This window comes from Rutilus rutilus (assembly GCF_951802725.1).
Source record: "Rutilus rutilus genome assembly, chromosome: 10".
Lineage (NCBI taxonomy): Eukaryota > Metazoa > Chordata > Actinopteri > Cypriniformes > Leuciscidae > Rutilus > Rutilus rutilus.
In genome coordinates, this window is record NC_140215.1 from 38,083,952 (window position 1) to 38,102,093 (window position 18,142).

General features: G+C 41.4%; 1 protein-coding gene across 2 annotated transcripts in view; it reads left to right on the plus strand.

Moving 5' to 3' along the window:
* The window catches only part of usp37 (ubiquitin specific peptidase 37), a 38,346-nt gene that overhangs the window by 13,741 nt on the left and 6,463 nt on the right, over positions 1–18,142 (plus strand). For both annotated transcript variants that reach the window (XM_084420765.1, XM_084420764.1), the window contains exons 9-21: positions 443–598; positions 2,214–2,345; positions 2,918–3,041; positions 5,391–5,596; positions 8,663–8,780; positions 9,478–9,557; positions 10,311–10,475; positions 10,670–10,717; positions 11,548–11,665; positions 12,850–13,057; positions 13,417–13,577; positions 15,628–15,688; positions 15,780–15,895. In XM_084420765.1, coding sequence (XP_084276891.1) covers positions 443–598; positions 2,214–2,345; positions 2,918–3,041; positions 5,391–5,596; positions 8,663–8,780; positions 9,478–9,557; positions 10,311–10,475; positions 10,670–10,717; positions 11,548–11,665; positions 12,850–13,057; positions 13,417–13,577; positions 15,628–15,688; positions 15,780–15,895 — 1,693 coding nt within the window. The remainder of the gene's footprint in view (positions 1–442; positions 599–2,213; positions 2,346–2,917; positions 3,042–5,390; positions 5,597–8,662; positions 8,781–9,477; positions 9,558–10,310; positions 10,476–10,669; positions 10,718–11,547; positions 11,666–12,849; positions 13,058–13,416; positions 13,578–15,627; positions 15,689–15,779; positions 15,896–18,142) is intronic.

The window sequence follows — 18,142 nt, forward strand, 5'->3', positions numbered from 1 at the left end:
CTCACCGCGCTGAACTGGATAAGCTAACAAAAAAAAAAGCGCCCGTTACATCATCATGTCTCGCGCGCATGACACACCAAAATTTCGCATGCACGGTTTTTGCAATCGAATGTGCAGGTTTTTTATATTCAGCGAATATTCAAATTTTATTTGCCAGTCCTACTGTGCACTTCTTTCTAAACCGGGCACTGATCTACAGCATCACAGCATAACGTACATTTGATCAAATTTCATACAGAATAACTAGCGCAGGCCAGGTCACAAACACCAGCCCATTAGCCGTTACAGTTAATCAGTTTACTGACCCACAAGTCTTTACGTCAGTAATGTGTAACTCTAACCAAGAACTGTTGATTTCTCAGGGTTTTTGAGACTAAAATCAGTGCATGACCTGCTGAAAGTGATGAGATCTGACCCTGTGCTCCTAAATCCTCATTTTCAGGCCCAGCAGCACAGGCCAGTGTCCGTCTGCCAAAAGAAGCCTAATGTTACCCAATCACTCAACTCCCTTTAAGAAGGTGCGCCCCACTCTGGACTACGGTGGCTGGAACAAGCCCAGACCCTCGGCTCTGGCTCAGCCTCAACCTCCGCTGCAAGGGTGAGTGTCCGAGACCCGCCGACCCTGCCAGTGCAGCTCAATCTGCTGCTTCCCCACAACTGCCATGTTGTCAGTTTCATTTCTCCTAAAATATTGATATATTGCTGAGATTCCACTGGATCACCAGATCAATGTACATGTTAAAGTTTAAAAATGTGTGTGTAATGCCATTGTACCTGCGTGTTCTGTGGAGAGCGGCCCATCACATCATTTATTGTGTTGACGTTATAAAATGAAACGATGTGCATCAAAGTTCTATTGGGAAAAAAACAACAACAACAACATTTCACTCTCTGAGTTTGAGCACCAAAATGCCCACTGGGAAAGCGAGGATCAGACTTCCGCGTCAAAGACATGCCAAAACGAAAAACATCAGAGTTTTTCAAACCCCGTGTCTGTCGAACACCAATGCTGACGGCACACATGCTAATGTAAACGCTGGCTCCAGTTGTGCTAGCGTGAGAGAGAGATCCAAAACGACACAGGATCTTCTTTGTGTCAGAGAACGAACACCCGAGCGAAAGTGCAGAAGAGTCTTTCGTGCACAGCATGGATGAGCTACGACAGGTAAACACGTCATCTGTGTGACGCTAACGTTAGCGGTAACAAATACTGTCTTTAACTTATTCTCGGCGTGTGCGATATTGACTATCTATTAATTTATCACTTAATATTAACTACGTGTTTATTGAAATGTATAAAATCAATGTCACATTTGTAATCATGCTGATATTTGGAGAATCTGCACTCTTCGTGTGATATTAACTATTAACTTATATAAATATAAAAGACATAGAGGTATTTTTGCCCTTATATTGAATATTGGGGGCGTTATAAATGCATTTTACAAACTACATAACGAAGTGTATGCGTCTCTAGGTGTGTTTTTATAAAGTGAGGGACGTACTCAATGTCAGATCACACATCATTAAAACAACAATCACAATATTATCGTGAATAATACGATAATTGATACTGATATGGATTCTTATTCTCGAGATCTTTTAGTCTGCACTGCTTTCTGATCCATTAATTGCGATAAGCTTTGTTGCTTATTATAAACAGTCTCACCTTTCAAATTCTGTTTGTTTTAAAATGAAATGCAAACGATAAGTGTGTTTTTGCCGCTCTTTAATATGGCATGACAGATCGCTGTAGGTTCAAGCGCTCGTGAGCCGATAATCTCTTCCGCTTTACTACTAGCTATAGCATGAAGTTAGCATGAACGAACATCAGAAGTAATGTTGGACATCATATCTCAGATGTATTTCAACCGCGGAAAGACGTCATTAAAACAGCTTGAGAACAATGTCACGTTTACCTCAGAAGAAACGCTCGGTGACTGTCAACTTGTTACTCGTATAAAAAAAAAAAAAACTATAGAGGAGCGTTTTATTAATGTGGCACTTAAAGTTAAAGATTGTTATACATTTCTTATATTTTCTTTTTTTTATATTATTTTGTGTTTTATGAATAAATGCAAATTTTTTTAAATTAAAAATGGTGGTAATCAAATGATCGCGCTGAGTCCTGCAGAGAAGCCGAGATTGCTCTGATTGGCCGGCTGACGTATGTCTCTAGCTCATCACATGCCTGTTGTCCGCTTCTCCTGCAGATTCTCCAACCTCGGGAACACCTGCTATATGAACGCCATCCTGCAGTCCCTCTTCAGCCTGCCCTCGTTCTCCAGCGACCTGCTGAAGCAGGGCATCCCGTGGAAGAGGGTCCCCGTCAACGCCCTCCTCAAGTACGGCTGGGGCTTTCACCACTAAATTAACAACTCGTGTCACACAATCCTGAAAACTCACTTAGAAACAGGGCTGCACGATTAATCCCACTGAAGCCGCACGCGATTTGGCAAAGGCTGTGATTATTTTATGCGCAGTTTGAGGGCGTCACACACACACACACCACATATCCCTCCGAACACCAGAGGGCATCTCTCTCTCACACACACACACACACACACACACACACACACACACACACACACACACACACACACACACACACACACACACACAAACCACATATCCCTCTGAACACCAGAGGGCATCTCTCTCTCACACACGCACACACACACACACCACATATCCCTCTGAACACCAGAGGGCATCACACACACACACACACACACACACACACAAACCACATATCCCTCTGAACATTTCACACACCGATTTTTCATAATCTCGATAAGCCAACTCGATTTAAGTGTGATTGCATGTAAATTGTGATTAACCGTGCAGCCCTACTAAAAACTGAAAAGTTTACGCACTAGCAAGCCTTTTGATGATTGGCTGTTGTCTCCACATGAAGGCGTTTTGCTCATCTGCTGGCCAAGAAAGACGTCTCGCCTCCAGAAGTGAAGAAAGATCTTCTCCGGCGGGTGAAGAGCGCCATCTCCTCGACAGCCGAGCGCTTCTCTGGGTACATGCAGAACGTAAGACATTCACTTCCTGTCTTGACCTCAGGCCTGGTCACACCAAGGACCATATGCTAACCTACATATATATGTATAATAATCTAATATATCCATGTTCTGTGTGAAAATTTAAAGGCAGTGAATTGACATGAACCTGAACTTTAAAGTGGACTCGACCCTTTTTGTTGTTGATGCAGTGTCTCCGCCTACACTACACTGACACTGGTGTTTTAGAAAGCCAAAATTACAATACAATACTTTTGTCCTAATTTCTACACTTGGAAGAGCTTTTATTTTGGCGGAAAACTACCGTTTCTGTAAAAAATTAGTTTACAAACACGTCTCGTTGCAAATCTAGTAAAACGCTGTAATCCTCTTCCCACAAAAATGTAGGAAATTATGCAAGTGTGGAAATAAAGCGTAACTGGTGGCGCTAATGCCGGATAAGCTCACACACACGCAGAGATGAGGTTCACTCTGAGCCGCTCTGAGACGTGGAAAACACCGGGTCACCAGCTGATCCCGTGAGGAAAGTGCATCACATACTCAAGTCAAAGTCTTATGCAGTTTGATGAGAGCACAAAGCCATATTAGATTTGAGTGCGTTTGACAGATACTTTGCTAAAGCAATGGCTCAAAACTGTGTAAGAGACCTTTTGTGTGATGAGAAGTTTTAAAATATTTTGGCTTCATTTTGAAACTGAGCCGGAGTCTAGGCGAACTGTGAACAGCTGATGAGCAATAAAAACATAGACAGTCAGTATCCATCCGATATTAAAGAGACTGAGCATTTAAAGTGGCTGATGACATCAGCAGAGGACGAGCAAAATGGCTGAAAAGCTAAATTCGAATTCTAAAGGCAATCTACATCTTCATCTTCATATTCATGTTCATGTTCATCAAAAACACCAGACGCTCAGCTTGATCTGAGCAAGTGCGGAGCGCTTTCTGTTGACTGTTTCTAGCTGATGAACACACACACACACACACACACTCAGCTCTGAAAATGGTAGTTGTACGATTTTTCCCACGAACAGTGTTTTCGTCTGGTGGGCTTTTCCCACCATTTTTCACATTAGCGACGCAGCCTCACTGCGCTGAACTGGCTAAACTAACTAAAGCACACGCGTCCGTTACGTCATCATGTCTCGCGCGCCTCGACACTCCAAACATGTGCGGTTTTAGCATTCGAATGTGCAGTTTTTTCATTTTTTATTCAACGAATATTACATTTTTATTTGACAGCCCTAGTGTGGATGCTAATAAAGTTCTCGTTCTTGGTGTGAACGGGTGCGTAATGTTCATATGACGTGAGTGCAGGGTCCGAAATTAACTTTTTGGCTCACCTGCCACGGGGACTGGTAGGTGAAAAAATCCACCAGCCAAGCATATTTTTTACCGGCCAAAATAATAAACAGCCCTTTTTTTTGTCACATATACATTCATTTCAGTACTTTTAATCGAGATAATAAGGTAGGCATATTATTTTGAATACAAACATAAAAAATTGTCCAGAGCAAAATTTGAAATGTAGGCTATAATAAAAAAATAAAAAAATAAATAAATATATATATATATATATATATATTGATCAAAATGAGAGAAATATATGAAATATTACTATCATTGGGGTGAAATCAATATTTTTTTATTTTTTTTGTCAGTTTTGTTTCCTGACTCATATGTGCAAAGGAAGGCAGAACGTACTCGGCTAAGTTACTTACGTAACCTCGGTTCCCTGAGAGATAAGGGAACGAGTATTGCGTTGCAAACGCTATGAGAAAACTAATTTTATCGAGAAAAGACCGGCCATGGTGTGTAAAGCAGAAGCAGCCTGGCCAGCGGCTGAGTATGCACGATCTATGTGCACGATCCGCGAGTACTGAAGACGCTCTGCACGGCTTTGATGAGCAGGACACAAATGGGCGGCGACCGCTTCTTCCAGTGGCGGGAGCTTCACATATCCTTTTTCCTCAGCGCCGTCAACAGATAGAGCGTTAACTGTAACGTACACACCGCCGCCGACTTGAGCTGCAAAGAAGCTCTGGCCGCCCTGTCAAGGACGCTTGTCAAAAAGTACGGGGAAGCTTGACGCTTGTCCGCTCTGAATAGTGAGTGCGCGCGCGCGGCCGGGGCTCACTCACTCGCTCTCGCTCTCGCTCTCTCTCTCTCTGCTCGTAGGAGGCAGAAGAGCGCGTGCGCGCTGACAATTTTATTATTTTGGTATGAACATTCACCCGCCACTGTGGCGGATAGCCTTTTGAGATATACTCGCCAAACGGAAAATCTACCCGCATTTGGCGCTTGGCGGGTGTTAATTTCGGACCCTGCGGGAGTGCCAATGGTGTGTTTTTTTTTTTTTTCCAGGATGCCCATGAGTTCCTGAGCCAGTGTCTGGACCAGCTGAAGGAGGACGTGGAGAAGATCAACAAGAGCTGCAAGAGCGAGCCGTGGGCCTGGGACGAGCCTCAGAGCGCGCGGCTGGCGGAGGAGGCGGACCCCTCGCGCGTCTACACCTGCCCCGTCACCGTCAACATGGAGTTCGAGGTGCAGCACACCATCACATGCAAGAGGTGAGCCAATCAAGCACTTGGAGATGGGCGTCGATTCAGTGTCCGTTCGCAAGCTCAGTTCATGAATGTCATATTCCTCCCTCAGATATCAGACCCATGATTAATCGGTGTATGTTGGATAGGTGGCAGGAGCAGTGGGACGTGTGCAAGAGTAATAAGCTATATGAAATTCATCCGGAAATTTCACACAGACTTTTAATCGCTCTTAAAGCTAGATCTGATCCAGCGGTGTTCAGCAGATGTCGTGTAGGTCACACAAGCTTGGCTTTTTGCTTAAAGATGAAGACCGACTCTATGCATGTCTAGAAGATTCCTCTCTCTGGAAAACACATTTGATTGGACTGTCCTGAGTTTAATACGAGTCAAAGTTATTTCACTTCAGGGCTTATTTAGTAAGATTATGCCTGAAAAGGTTTTTGATTTTTTTTTTTATCATGTTAATTTAAAAAATATATATATATATAATATGACTTGTGTTTGTTTACTTGGTTTTGTTGTATTTATATTGGAATTGCATTTTTGCAATAGCCTTAGATGCTGACAGGGCATTAAATAAAACTATCTATCTCTCAATTCCATTTTCGGTTCCCGATTCGACTCATGAATATAGATTTAATACAAATCCTGTATTTATAAAAAAAGAACAGTGAACCATAAGTTTACAAGTGGTTAATTAATACAAAAAGAAATGAAGAGCCACAGACCAGTATATTAAACTCTTTATTTTAGGTACACTCGGGTACATTAACACAGAAGCCAACTCTATATTTCAAAGTAGAGCTGCACGATTAATCGTTAAAAGATCGTGATCTCGATCCAACCCCCCACACGATCTTAATCCTGCATTTCTACGATTCTGCCAATGATATTCAACGAGAGAACGCTCTAGGGGTGGAACGGATCGCACTAGATTCGGTTCGGCACGCGTGTGATTCCAGGATTATCTGCTAAATTTAACTATCATAGAGTGAAAGTTCATAATTTGGACGTGTATTGTCTTGCCAATTACTCATTCAAACAATTTTAATCTCGGAAGAAGAGCCGACTCGCGCGTTATCTGTGCGCACAGCCACACACACTCGAAGTGCAGAGAAAGAGAGAGAGAGAGAGCCACGCGTCTCAGACAGCGCTCGAATGCAGAATTGATTCCTCTTTCGCGTTTCCTTGCCCTTGAACGGACACATAAACACAAAATTGTCAAAATGCCGGTCTAAATGACCATCTCGACAAGTATTCTCTCGTTTGTCACGTGAACAGCTGAGAAAGAAACGGATATTTGTCAGTTTTTCCTGGTCCGTGCAGTCGGTCTTAAAGTGACAGCACACACTAAAAAAAAAAAAAAAATTATATATATATATATAAAACAATAAAGTACAGCTTTAACAAAGATTAAACTATATTTAATTTATACAGTGATAAATAGTGTTATTTTACATTTAGGCTTAATTATTAATTTCTGTACCTGAATACACTGCTAGACTTTGTAAACCTTTAGTGTTCATCTCTGCTTGTAATCTGTGTGTTTGTTCTTATTTTATTTCTGACTGTTCAGTTGTTTTAAATAATGTGTGAGCTTTATCAGTTAGGCTAGTAGTTTTAGCTGTAGTAGCTGCTATCGACAAACTTCAACTGAGCTTTAAGTAGTAAATGAAAAGCAAAGTTATTATAAACTTATCTCAATTAAGCACTGATCTTAAACTACAGTATGAGATGGTTACAAACAAAACTGCTCAATCACAAAGTACCGGCGGCCAGACGAAACAAACGTCTGTAAAAGCAACGCTATTCAGCGCAACACCAGACCCAAACATGTTGATAGTGTTTCTTGCTAAGAATCTTTAATAGGTCCAGCCTGGCGTAACACCGTCCAGTGTTGTCTGTTTAATTGTCTTTCTTTTTTTTAAATATTACATTCTTTTTGTTTACTGCATTTATTTAAATTTGACTGAAGCAAGAGTGTTATGTCTTATTTTGTTTCTATCTTGTTTGGTAACCTAATGTTCAGGTTTTGTAGATGTTTAAAATAATAAAGCTTTTCAGAATCGTGATCCTCATTTTAGCCAGAATCGTGATCCTCATTTTAGCCAGAATCGTGATCCTCATTTTAGCCAGAATCGTGATCCTCATTTTAGCCAGAATCGTGATCCTCATTTTAGCCAGAATCGTGATCCTCATTTTAGCCAGAATCGTGCAGCTCTATTTCAAATGAATAGACAGGATTTTGATGCAAGATGAAAACATTGATGTTGAAATTTGGACGAGTGAGAACAGACGCCTTGATCAAACAGGATCAGCTTATCTAATGTTTAAGATAAAACACACATGAGATCTCCCAGCATTAGCTGTAACATGCTAGCCTATAAACAGTGGAGGGAAACTAATACTGGCGTTTGGGTTATAGATGAATAAATATGGAAAAAATCGATTCATGGCCTTTGAGAATCGATTTTGAAAAACGATTAATCGAAAAATACAAAATTTTGCCCTGCCCCTGCCCCTGCCCCTGCCCCTGCCCCTGCCCCCCTGCCCCTCTGCCCCTGCCCCTGCCCCTGCCCCCCTGCCCCTCTGCCCCTGCCCCTGCCCCTGCCCCTGCCCGCACTCACCAACATGAGGCCACGGATGCTTAATAACTCGGTCCTCGAAAGGGGAAGAGAAACCGGTTTGTGATCAGTGGAAGAATGTCTTGAGTGTAAAACATATTTTAATTGAATGTCCTTTTTTATTAAATGATATTAGACAACGTTTTTATTCAGAAAATATATTTAATGGCCATTTTTAAAGGGTTTCTCCTGGAAGTTTTTTTGAGAAATTCTGACAAATTTTAAATTGAGAGATTCTATGTAAATGTTGTTATTACTGTTGCTCCTATTGGTATATATGTCTGATTTTGTATATTGATTTGTTTTTAAGAAAATTGTTAAATTATTGTAAACAATGTTTTGAATTGGGTGTAATCACAATTATTTTTAAAACTGAAATCCTGTTGATTGCCATGACTATAGCCATCGCTGCTGGTGTTGTGTTAGATCATGACTAACTCTGGTGTGTCTCCCCCTCGGTGCGCAGCTGTGGAGAAGTGGTGACGAAGCGGGAGCAGTTCAACGATCTGTCCATCGATCTTCCTCGACGCAAGAAAACACTCCCGATGAGGTCCATACAGGACTCCCTGGACCTCTTCTTCAGGGTGAGCCTCCTCATCTCAGCCGCTGGCGAGCGAGTCATTAAAGGCCTGTTCGCATGAGACTGACCAGTACGGCATGTGCTTTCGGTCACATGCCCAGAGCGGTCAAATTATGCAAATTTGATTCCTAAATTCTTGTTGTTTCATGGACCAGAAGCGCGTCAGACTACACGTTGCTATCGTTCGCCAGCACATCTTTGTGTCTCCTTCATTGCTAACTCCCCCTAGCAGCACCAGTACCCTCGTCTCTCTTTAGATTAGCGGTGCAAGGAAGCGCGTCTTTTGAAATATGAAATATGCTAATACAGGAAATATGCTAATACGGTTCAGTGGTTGTGGGCGGAGCATGAGCATTATGACATCATAGTGCTCAGAAAATCCTCACTTTTTGAGGATTAAAAAAAAAAGAGTGAATGGATTTTCTTCATTGTATGGTGGTTGTCCACACACTGCAAACACACATTCATATGCAAACACCATATAAAAGTGAATTTTGCATCCGATGACCCCTTTAAGTCCATCAACTCGTTTAACCCTTTTTTTGTCACTTCTTCTGAATGTTTTTCCTGAAATCTCGTCTGGCTTTATAAAACAGTTTTGAGATTTTATTTAATTTGTGTGTGGATATTGACTTCTATTTCACTATATGGTACTTTTCATATGATACACTTCTCATCACCTTCTGACTCTGTGTTTCTAGATGGAGGAGATCGAGTATTCCTGTGAGAAATGCAGTGGAAAAGCAGCGACCGTCTCTCACAAATTTAGCCGGCTTCCCAGGTTGGGATAAACACACATGCGTACTTTAGCAGCTTTGAATTGTGGGTCTATTGAAAACACACATTTGACAGGGTTCGTACAAGCTGCTTGAAGTGCTTGAATTTGACTTAAGTCCTGGAAAACACACATTTATGAAAAGGTACTTGAAAAGTGCGTGAATTATTGAAAGACTGACAATATTTGTGAAATTAGTGTTTAATTTTATCGATAAAACAAAAATGAACGCTAGAGCCCGTCTGATACAGATATAGAGCCATTTCGCATGGATATGAGCGTGATATTGCTCATAAATATCCAAGTATATTATACCACTTTCATTCTTCAGGTCAATCATATATTCATGGGGAGGAAATCAGTTCAATTAAAAAGAAAGCGATATTTCTGTCATAGTATCCTTTCAATGATTAAAGTATTCACACACACAATCATTGCATCTGCGGCACTTTATGTACCATTTTGTTTTATTAGTTTATCTATGTACCTTTTTTAGAATTTGAAAGATAATAAAGATATTGTTTGATTAGTGAGATCTCTGATTGTATTCCTTGAAAACCCCTAAAAGTGGGAAAGTACGAGCCCTGATGTGTGTGTGTAGAAACCCTGATGTGTGTAGGAGCCCTGGTGTGTGTGTGTGTGTGTGTGTAGGAGCCCTGATGTGTGTGTGTGTGTGTGTGTGTGTACGAGCCCTGATGTATATGTGTAGGAGCCCTGATGTTTGTGTGTGTACGAGCCCTGATGTGTGTGTGTCTGCAGGGTGCTGATCCTCCACCTGAAGCGCTACAGCTACAACACTCAGCTGTCTGTGAACAGCAAGCTGGGCCAGCAGGTGCTGATCCCCAAACACCTGACGCTGCTGTCCCACTGCACCGACGCCACGCGCCCCCCCCTCAGCCTCGGCTGGAGCGCGCAGGCCGCCCTGTGAGTGCACACCTCACACTCATGATCATAACTACTATAATACCTGTTATTTACAGGCGCCTTTCAAGGCACTCAGAGCTAACAGCTATTCTAAACAGGAGCTTTAATCTGAGCTTTAATAAAAGCTGTTGTTTACTGTGGACTGTTGTTTAGTGTAGCGCCCTCACACTCGCTAACGGCTCGTTTCGTTTCAGCTCCAGGACCCTGAAGACGTCACAGTCCGTCAACTCCTCGACACTACGGTGAGAGCGGCCCTCTGATGATGATGATGATGATGTGCATGCTGAGGTCATATTCAGTCTTGAGTCTCGATTATTTTAGTAATCAAGGATTCTACCGATTATTTCATCGATTAATCGTAGAAAAAATTGTGGTGATTAAAAAAAGATCCAAGTGAACAACAGCCTTTAAAATGACTTAAAATACAGATATATAATAAGCAATAATAATTGGTTCAAATAAAGTATCAAAGTAATCACACTGGGTTCTTGAATTGAATCGCAGCCTTTGTGATTTTCCCAATAGCACTGCTATATTATGATTAAAACGTTATATATATATATATATATTAGGGGTGGAACGGTACACAGGTTCGGTTCAGACATCACGGTTCGGTACAATAGAGGGAAAAGCAAAACAAATACTGCAGAAGGCTTGTGTCTCAGGCTGGACCACCAAAGGAAAATAAATTACTTAAGCCTTGTATTTTTTAAATAAGTTTTATTAATAAAGTAAAGGCATAGAACCAGTTTATTTGTAGTGCACTGACAATAGTTTTATATAATTAGTTTATTAATTAAATTAATAATAAGACAAAGACCTTGTTTTCCTTTTTAATTAACAGTAACTTAAACACTTTGCAGTTTGAATGATGTCCTGTATAAACAAAATGACGGAGTGTGTTTTTCCACTGTTCGATCACGCCCGCACCCCACACACACACACACACACACACACACACACACACACACACACACACACACACACACACACACAAATATAAATCCAGGAATCGTGACGGCCCTAGTGTTGGTGTGTTCATACTCATGTGCTGTACATGTGTGTGTTACAGGAAAGGTTCTGTAAAGCCGGAGAGCTCGGGGAGTGTGTTGTGCGACTCTGACAGTGAGGAGGAGCTGGTCAGGAAAGTCGGTCGCAGACATCATCCAGAAGACGACAGGACGGACGAGGTGAGGAGGAGAGTGGTGCTGGAGTACGTCCACACGGCCTTTGTAAATCAAATCAAACATTTATGCAACAAACTCCACGAAGCTGCCGTGTCACGAGGAGGGATGGATATCGTTTCAGTTTGAACGATTCCTGTTTCGATTTCAACAAGAATAGGTTTATCATTCACAATTGGATATCATTCACATTTAGTCTTATTGCAAAACATTTAGTTCTTGACTTGACATGCCAGTAGACTTCATGACCACATGAAGTATTGTGCATAGGGTTGTATATTGTGCATTTACAAATAGATCTTACGATTCTCCCACAATTCTGAACAGACAACTAAACACAATAACATGTCATTTACTAGAGGTTCTGACAAAATGTTTATTGCTGCAATCTATTTAAAATGGTCACATGACCCAGTCTGATGTGATTGGTCTTCTCTGCTCTGATTGGTCAGATGGCCCAGTCTGTTGTGATTGGTCTACTCTGCTCTGATTGGTCAGATGGTCCAGTCTGTTGTGATTGGTCTACTCTGCTCTGATTGGTCAGATGGTCCAGTCTGTTGTGATTGGCCTGCTCTGCTCTGATTGGTCAGATAACCCAGTCTGATGTGATTGGTCTACTCTGCTCTGATTGGTCAGATGGCCCAGTCTGTTGTGATTGGTCTACTCTGCTCTGATTGGTCAGATGGTCCAGTCTGTTGTGATTGGTCTACTCTGCTCTGATTGGTCAGATGGTCCAGTCTGTTGTGATTGGTCTTCTCTGCTCTGATTGGTCAGATGGCCCAGTCTGTTGTGATTGGTCTTCTCTGCTCTGATTGGTCACATGACCCAGTCTGATGTGATTGGTCTTCTCTGCTCTGATTGGTCAGATGGCCCAGTCTGTTGTGATTGGTCTACTCTGCTCTGATTGGTCAGATGGTCCAGTCTGTTGTGATTGGTCTACTCTGCTCTGATTGGTCAGATGGTCCAGTCTGTTGTGATTGGCCTGCTCTGCTCTGATTGGTCAGATGACCCAGTCTGATGTGATTGGCCTACTCTGCTCTGATTGGTCAGATGACCCAGTCTGCTGTGATTGGTCTACTCTGCTGTGATTGGTCTGGTCAAAATCTTACTGACCCTGAACTTTTCACCCCTGTTCAAATTAAATGTTCGCCAAAATGAATCGGACCGACTCCCTCTCCACATCTACCCAGGTGCAGCACAGTGAGCAGTCTGAGTTTAACGGCATCAACGACGAGGAGATGCTGGCGGCGGTGCTGGAGTTGAGTCGGCACGACACCAGTGTCTCCGCGGGCCCCGAGGACGAGCCCACCAGCAGCCCTGACACGGGCTTCGGGGACGCTGAGGGACACGACCCCACGCAGCACCTGGACCTGCTGGAGGCGGAGAGACAGCCGGCCGGTAAACCCACGCCTTCACTAGAGATCAGGCTTTCACACTCGAGCTTCCTCCATTCTGGCACTGGTGCCTTTTTTCACCATTGGCTTTTGTCTTGCCTAGTTGGGGGCATTTCTATCTATGAACTAAGTTAATCATTTTTTTACAACAGAAAATCACTGAACTTACTTAAGCTGGACTGTGACGCTATTTTCTTCTAGAAACAAACTCTGTTGCATTATTTTCACTGTAAAGCTGCTTTGAAACAATCTGTTGTAAAAAGCGCTATTATTATAAAAAAATGTGACTTGACCAGTAGACTTCATGACCACATGAAGTATGTGCATATTCTCAGTGTTGAGCACGAGCTGTGTTGTGTGTAGATGCTCTGGAGTCTCTGGATCTGACCATGGATGAGAACAAGGAGAACGAGACGCCTGAGGGTGCGCCGGGCGAGCTGGACTGGGTGCAGCAGTTCAGTCTGGAGCAGGAGCGCGAGGAGCAGGAGCTGCAGGCGGCGCTCGCCCAGAGCCTGCAGGAGCACGTGAGAGCCGCACACACACCTGCACACACACCCGCCTTCAGAGGAACACAACCGAGTCAGGAACCCTAGGGTTTTATACAACTTTTTTAAATGACTCTTTAGCGCTGTCAAAATGGCTGAAAAGCTAAATTCCAGTTTCTTTCTTAAATGAGCAAATTGTATTTGAATTCTAAAGGCAATACTTAAAGTTAGAGGATAGAAGTGCTGTACTGTCTCCTATGTCCTCAAGAGGACGCATGCGAGCGCAATAAGCACATATAAACCAAATCAAGCATCGCATCTTTTATTGAAATGACATTCACTTTTTAAAGTGCATTAACTTTAGAAACATTTGTTCTTCAATAAAATATAATGTCCTTAATGTGCGTTCAAGGAGAATTAGGTGACAATAGTGCATAAAACTGTGTGTGTGCATCAGTGACCTGAGAAAACACACTTCAACACACAGCGTAATGAACTACATGAACACACATTCAGAAACACGCCACTTCTCCTCACTACATCTGCATCTTCATCATCATCATCAAAACACCAGAGAGTGCGGAGCGCTTTCTGTTGACAGTTTCCAGCTGATGAAAACACTCAGTCACACACACACACCCAGCCAGCCAGCCAGCCAGCTCTGACTGATGTGCAGGTTTGGCCAAGTGTGTCGTTGCTCTATTTTTGCCTCCAACTTAGTGTTTTCGTCAGTATAGCCTTTTCCCGCCATTTTCACATTAGCAACGCATCCTCACCGCGCTGAACTGGATAAGCTAACAAAAACACACCGCGTCCGTTACGTCATCATGTCTCGCGCGCCTCTCGACACACCAAACATTTTAATGCACTGGTTTTGCATTCAAATGTGCATTTTTTTTTTTTTTTTACGAATATTCTAAATTCTAATGTTTCTTTGACAGCGCTAAAACCCTTTATGCCAAAAAGGTCCTATAAAAGGAGAAATGCCTTAACTTATTGCATAATACTATCGTGTTTAATGAGTTTATTGAAAATTTTTTTTAGAGAAAGTATATTTCTGAAAGGTTTAATTCACAAAATGTAATCAAAATAAACAATGAATTAAAATGATTAAATAAAATGATCCCATGATTCTGCATATGAAGCATCAGACAGAACCTTTCAGTGTGAGCGTGCTTTAATCCGTCCATCAGTGCGTCCTTCAGATGATGTTTGTGCTGTGGATTTTAAACCTGGTCTGTGTGTTTGCGTCAGTGTTTCGCTAAATTCTCCAATCACATTTGTGTCTTCGGCATGTTTGTAGAATATGCTGATAAACTGAATCGCAACTGAACTTTAGAGGTAATTATGCATCATATCATTTAATAAAGTATCAACATTTAGTTTAGCTAAAGCTAAAAGTGCCCCTATTATGCTACTTTAAAGGCTTTTGTTTTGTCTCCTGCAATAGCTTTACATGCATCCAAGATCAAAAACACTCAGTCTCATGAGATCCACTGCATCATCAGCTCTTTCCTCTCAGTGTCTGAAACAGTCTGATCAAGGATTCAGTCTCTAAACCCCGCCTCTCTGAGAGCTTACTCTGCTCTGATTGGTCAGAAGGCCCAGTCTGATGTGATTGACCAAACGCTCATTAAAACTACAGTGTTAAACTCTTCCAGTCTCAGCTACAACAGTGTTTGAGGTCAAAGTAGACGACGTTGTTCACCAGCAGCCAATGAAGATCATAGACTGGCATTATCCAAATGTGTTACAAACACACGTAGACTCAGCAGGAAGTGAGACTGGAATTACTGACGACTCGTTTCAGTTCAGAATCACTACTTTCTTTCAGGAGACATGATGTTTGAAACTATGCGGACCTTTTACATTCACACACAGCTTTATTACACAATATCTGAAAAAGCATAAGGGGCACTTCAATAAAACATGGCTGATGTTTAGTTTTTTTCTCCATTTCGGGATGGCATATTGACCAAATGGCACAGACATATTTAGTGTTAGTTTTTCAGCACAATCTTGCACAGCTTTAGCTGATCATGACGACAGTTGCTGTATAATGAGGGCATATTATCTGTTAATTGCGCAGGAGGCGAGAGAGATGCGAGAAGATGATGATCTGAAGAGAGCCACTGAGCTCAGCTTGCAAGGTCAGTGTGACGTGATGTTCTGCCTCACATGACTTCTGTTTTACTGTGAGTGTTTGTGTGTGTGTGAACGTGTGTGTTTCTATTGTTGTAGAGTTCAATAACTCCCTGCCCGAGCTGCTGTGCTCCGATGACGACTCGGGCAATGAAGACGGCCTGGATATGGAGTACAGTGAGGCTGAAGCGGAAGAGCTCAAGAAGAACGCTGAGGTGCGTCTGTGCTTAATCACTTCTGAACCCGTAATCCAGTCGCTCTGCTTTAAAAAGTCCTGTAAAGAGGAGATTCACAGCTTCTCAGTGGCGTCGTTTGTCTCCGTTGGACATTCAGAGGCTCCGTAGTGAACGTGATTGGGTCATCAGGTTTTGATCAGCATTGATTCGTCAAAGAATTAGAAATTGTTCATCTTAATACAAATACAGAACATGGAGAAACTGCTTTTGCTTCCTCTTTGGTCGAGCCAGATGTCTTTTCTGCACACTTTATATTTAAGTATAGCTTTAACAAGAACATCTTGTTCCACTGCGGTCTGTCTAGTGGGACTTTTAGACTTGGCTCACATCTTACAGAAAGAAGAAAAAGGTGAACCTAAGTCAGCTACACTGAGACAAAGAAAAACATTGAACATATTTCAAGTGATAATACTGATAAACACAACGAAGTATATGATTTCTTCAGATATGATTGACGAATCGGATCAATCACCCATTTAAGATCCAGCATGAATGATGAAATTGTAAAACCGAGACAGACCCCAAACATGACTATTGTTCTTAAATGTTAATAACTTTTGAACCTCTAATCCAATCGGGATGGTTTAAAAAGTCCAGTAAAGAGGAGATTATCTGCTTTTCAGTGGTGTCGTTTGTCTCATTTGGACGTTCAGTGGCCTCGTTGTGAACGTGATTGTCAAGTTTTGATCAGCATTGATTCATCAAAGAAACCCATATGGTTTGTTCCTCTGAGCCGAACAGGAACGATTGTTGATGCTTAGTCCCGCCCCCGTACCCAGATTGGTTGAAACTGTCATCTACTCAAACAATAAACACAGGTTTTTTTCTTTTGCTCCACCAATTAGCATCTTTCTTTGGGAATTTGAACTGATGCAAAGTGACAGTACTTGCGCGAGTGCATGAAAACAAACACAAAATAACAGATTTGCATGAGAGCACTCTCTGAGAAAGCATAACACAAATCAAAGACAAGTATAAAACTACTTTACACATCGGATGAGGCACTGAAACTTGTTTTAAAACGAGTCGCTACACAATGTCCCAGTGGAATCGCGTTTCGTATGCGTAATACTAATAGTTTGTGAAAATCATTTGCTCTGTTTGTATTTTTGTTGCACAAGACGTTGTTTTACAATTGTTTACACTACTTGCTGCACTGTGTGTGTGTGTGTGTGTGTGTGTGTGTGTGTGTGTGTGTGTGTGTGTGTGTGTGTGTGTGTGTGTGTGTGTGTTCATTTTCAGATTAAATATATGTATATGGGTCAATGACGTGACGGGTCTTTTTTTGTCCAAAGGTCTTAATAATAATAATAATAATAATAATAATAATAATAATAAAAAAACAAATATATAACATCCAAAGTATGTAAGGTAGTACAACTTGATCTCTTTTACGGAATCCAAAAGGTTTTAATTATATTTTACTACATATAAAGGTATTTTAAAGATTTTGAAGTGTCAAAAGGTCATTCGGTAAAACCGATATATTAAATATTTAAATGGAATAATATTGTTTTTAATAACTAAATGAACTACAATAATACAAATATAAAGCAGATAAGGCTCTTTTTCTCCTTTCCCTGTGCAATGTTTTACTTGAATATGTTGGAGTGTTTAGACTAGAGTAGTCCAATAAATGATTACATTTAGTAGTATATATTTATTGTCCCTTCAGGGAAATTCTTTTTCATATTTCCAGAAACACGGATTTATGAGATCAGTGATAATTGTATGTAATATTTCTTCAGTGGTACACACTATATACCAGGGATAGACAACTTCGGTCCTGGAGGGCCACTGTCCTGCAGAGTTTAGCTTCAGCCCTGATAAAAACTCACCTGCCTGTATCTATCTAGTAATCCTGAAAACATTGATTGCCTTGTTCAGGTGTGTTTAATTAGGGTTGGAGCTAAACTCTGCAGGACAGTGGCCCTCCAGGACCGGAGTTGCCTATCCCTGCTATATACTATCTAAACATCAATGTCAAATCGGTTTTTAACTTTCAAATCAGTGGTTAAACCGAATGACTTTTTTGGTGACACATTTTTTCCATCTTGTAAAAAATGACAAAAAACAGTGTTAATTGATTGTACAAACCACACAATCTTAGTGTTAACACCTAGGTAAACTAAAAAATGGTTTCAAATATAGTTATATCTCCATTCATTTTTAAAAACATTATTCGTCAATGACCCACATATATATATTTGTCACTTGGCTTCAGTG